The sequence below is a fragment of the Arachis ipaensis genome, chromosome B06, assembly GCF_000816755.2.
Source record: "Arachis ipaensis cultivar K30076 chromosome B06, Araip1.1, whole genome shotgun sequence".
Classification (NCBI taxonomy): Eukaryota; Viridiplantae; Streptophyta; class Magnoliopsida; order Fabales; family Fabaceae; genus Arachis; species Arachis ipaensis.
The window spans coordinates 118,086,002-118,089,208 of NC_029790.2; the positions used below are offsets into that span (position 1 = coordinate 118,086,002).

The 3,207-nt window shown below is 29.2% G+C and overlaps 1 protein-coding gene across 1 annotated transcript; it reads right to left on the bottom strand.

The window, feature by feature from the left end:
• On the bottom strand, positions 2,686-3,141 carry LOC107647268 (squamosa promoter-binding-like protein 10). Its single transcript, XM_016351364.1, has one exon. It carries the CDS (start codon positions 3,139-3,141, stop codon positions 2,686-2,688), a length of 456 nt encoding a protein of 151 aa, XP_016206850.1.

The window sequence follows — 3,207 nt, forward strand, 5'->3', positions numbered from 1 at the left end:
CAGGGTGTGTCGTTTCAAATGCCTTCAGCAAACCATCATCATCTACCTATATATATTATAAGAAACACTAAGTGTAAATAATGTGTTTTCGTCGTTCATCCCAATCATAAAAGTATAGGAAACCACTCTAAATCAATAATTTTAAATAATTGTAATTAATAATTAATTAATATGGTTAATTTATCGTAAACTTAACTTTTTTTATATAATAAAATACTCTATTTTTTATTCTTTCAAAATTGTCATAAGGGAACACTAACAAAACCATAACGATGATAATACTAAGTAACTAAGATCCAATTTAGTAAATTTTTTATTTTTTAAAAATAGTTTATTAAATAAATTTCCTAAAAATACACTTTTTCAAAAGTTGTTGCAATTATGTTCGAAATTAAAATAAATTTGACTTTCAATAAATACAAGCTATAAAAATTATGTTTGATAAAATTACTTTATATGTATAATGCAAAATAAGATACTCATACTCTTTAAACAAACAAACACCTATAAAAAAGGAAAATTTTTGGAGGATAATAGCTTTTAGTAAGGAAAAGTATAGGTAAACAAGAATATTAAATAATGTGAACAATGAATATGTTTAAATGTTCAATTTAATATGTATACAGATGATTATGTTCATTATTTTTAGAGAAAGTCTAGGGGACTAGCAACTTTTGTGTTTTGTGGCTAGTTCTTAACCATCAAAAGAAAAGTGAGTGATCTCCTACCATTAGATGTAATCTCATACTATTAAAAATATTATTAATGGCTAATTGATGGTTATAAAACACAAAAGTTACTGACCTCCTAACACTCCTCTTATTTTTAATTGGATGGTTATTTTTTTTAATTCGATTTACTCATGCACAGTTAACAATGACTGAATGTTCAATTCATTAAATGTGCAGATGGTTATCCTAATATTAAGATTTATGAAGTAATTTGAGAGTGGAGTATTTTTTTTATTTTATTGGGTCAATTATAGTATTTATTGTTCACATTATTTACAAAAGTCATTGTCTACCTAACAAAACTTTTTTAGTAATTTTGATAAATATAAATAGGAAATTATTTTTAATAAATAAATTTTATTAATTTATATATACAAATTTTAATAAATATGAGTATAAATTATATATTTTTTATATACAAATACTTATAAATATAGATACAAATTATTGTTATCAAGTGTTGGACTAAAATTATGTATATAAATTTTAAAAAAAGTAAATACAAATTATATTGATTTATATGTGCAAACTTTAATAAATATATGTTTGAATTATATATTTTTTATGTGTAAACACATGTAAATATTTGGCAAATTATTGCTGACTAAGTGATGACAAAAAATAATAAATTTTGATGATTACGTAAGATTGCTCATTGTTTTTTGAAAAATTCTTAGGATCCAGTAGTTTTTAGTAATTTTAATTATTATTTGACTGGTATAAATACTGAATTATCTTTAACAATCTATTTTACTAATTCATATGTATAAATTCTGAAAAATATGAAAATGCAAATTGCAATAACTTATATATATGCCAACTGTGATAATGATAAATACAAATTATAATATAAACTTCTTGTATGTAAATCCTCGCCACTAGCAACAATAATGAATTGCATTGCATAAAGAAAACACCAAGGTCGCATCACACACGTACTTTTTTAAAATAAGATTTTTTTTTTTTGAGTAGGAATCCACTTTGACTTGATTTGAAACGAGTGGGCTTCATGCTCTCATATGATGCGTTTTCTTAACTTCCTATTTGAGCAAATCAACAAACATTTAAACAAAAATTCTGTGAGCTATATTAGCCAAAGGGGAAAATCATAGGACTGATGACGACTACCGTAACACTACAACACTCGACTAGTTTTGAATATCCTTTCATTTCATCACTTCTAATTCAACTTCTCAGTCCATCATTTCAAAAATCAATCAGATAACAAAAGAAAAAAAGATGATGGACGTGCATTATATAACATGTCTACTAAAGGGAACTGATGGTTCATCAAACTAGAATAATATCCACTCTCCATCACGAAAACTCCCCAAACACCATTTCATATTATATATATGATATGATATGATGATGATTCCAAATATTAAATAAATCAACCGGAACGTCTAGTTAAATTTTACTTTCAGCTAATTTAACAGGATGATATGTAATAAACTTTCTATTTATGGACAGGTTACTTTTACTCAATTAAAATATAATATATTGTAAACATTATTCAATCTTCGCCATTATCAGAATCTTTAATTCGTACATTATTAAATCAGAGGAACTTAAAAAACAAAAAATAAAAAAAAAAAAAAGCGAGAAAGAGAAGATGAACAAGAGAAAGTTAAAGGAAAACAAAATGGCATTAATCTAGCTAAGAGTTCAGAATAACAGTAGGTGCTTCAGATTTGGACTAAAAATCTAAGCTCTGCAGCAAATACTACTACTAATACGCATTAATTTAAAGCAGTTTCTTTCTCTCTCTTTTTCTCATATCACTCTCATAAAGCAAAAATAATAGAAAGAAAAAGAAGACTGTTCCACTTCCATAACACTATATACTATATACTAACAACAAGAAGTCAAGAACAAGAACAAGAAATGATCGATACTGAAAACAATGGAACCCTAATAAGTAATAATAATAATTAAAAAGAAAAAGGAAAGTTCATAAGCGAAGTGTGAGGTCGAGGTTAACGTTATCGGAAGCATCAGAAGAAGAAGCTGGAGCAGCAGAACCAGAAGCGTTATTGTTATGTGAAACAACATGATACTGATACTGAGGGGGATTGGTAGTAGTAGAAGTGGAAGATGAAGATCCGGAAGAACCACCTTCACCACCGCCATGGAAGAATCCCAGTGAAGAAGAAGGAGCATGATGATGATGATGATGATGATGATGATTCATTTGCTGATGCTGCTGCTGAAACTGCTGCAATGGTGGCGGAGGATCCATTTCAAGCCAGTAAGGGTTTCCAAAGAAACGGCCACCGCCAGCGCCGCCGTGATGATCAGCGACTTCCATTTCATGTTGAGGCATAGCCATGGCAGCGGCAACCATAGCCGCCTTGTTGTTGTTGAGATCGTTGCTGTTTCTGAGAAAGAACGGAGGAGAAGACTCCATGGACGGAAAGAGCGAGTGTTGTGGCGGCGGCGGCGGTGGTGGTGGTGGTTGGAGAGTGACCGTTAC

What these genes read in the sequence shown, in the direction of transcription:
- LOC107647268 (XM_016351364.1), bottom strand. Translation starts at nt 3,141, where the DNA reads ATGGAGTCTTCTCCTCCGTTCTTTCTCAGAAACAGCAACGATCTCAAC.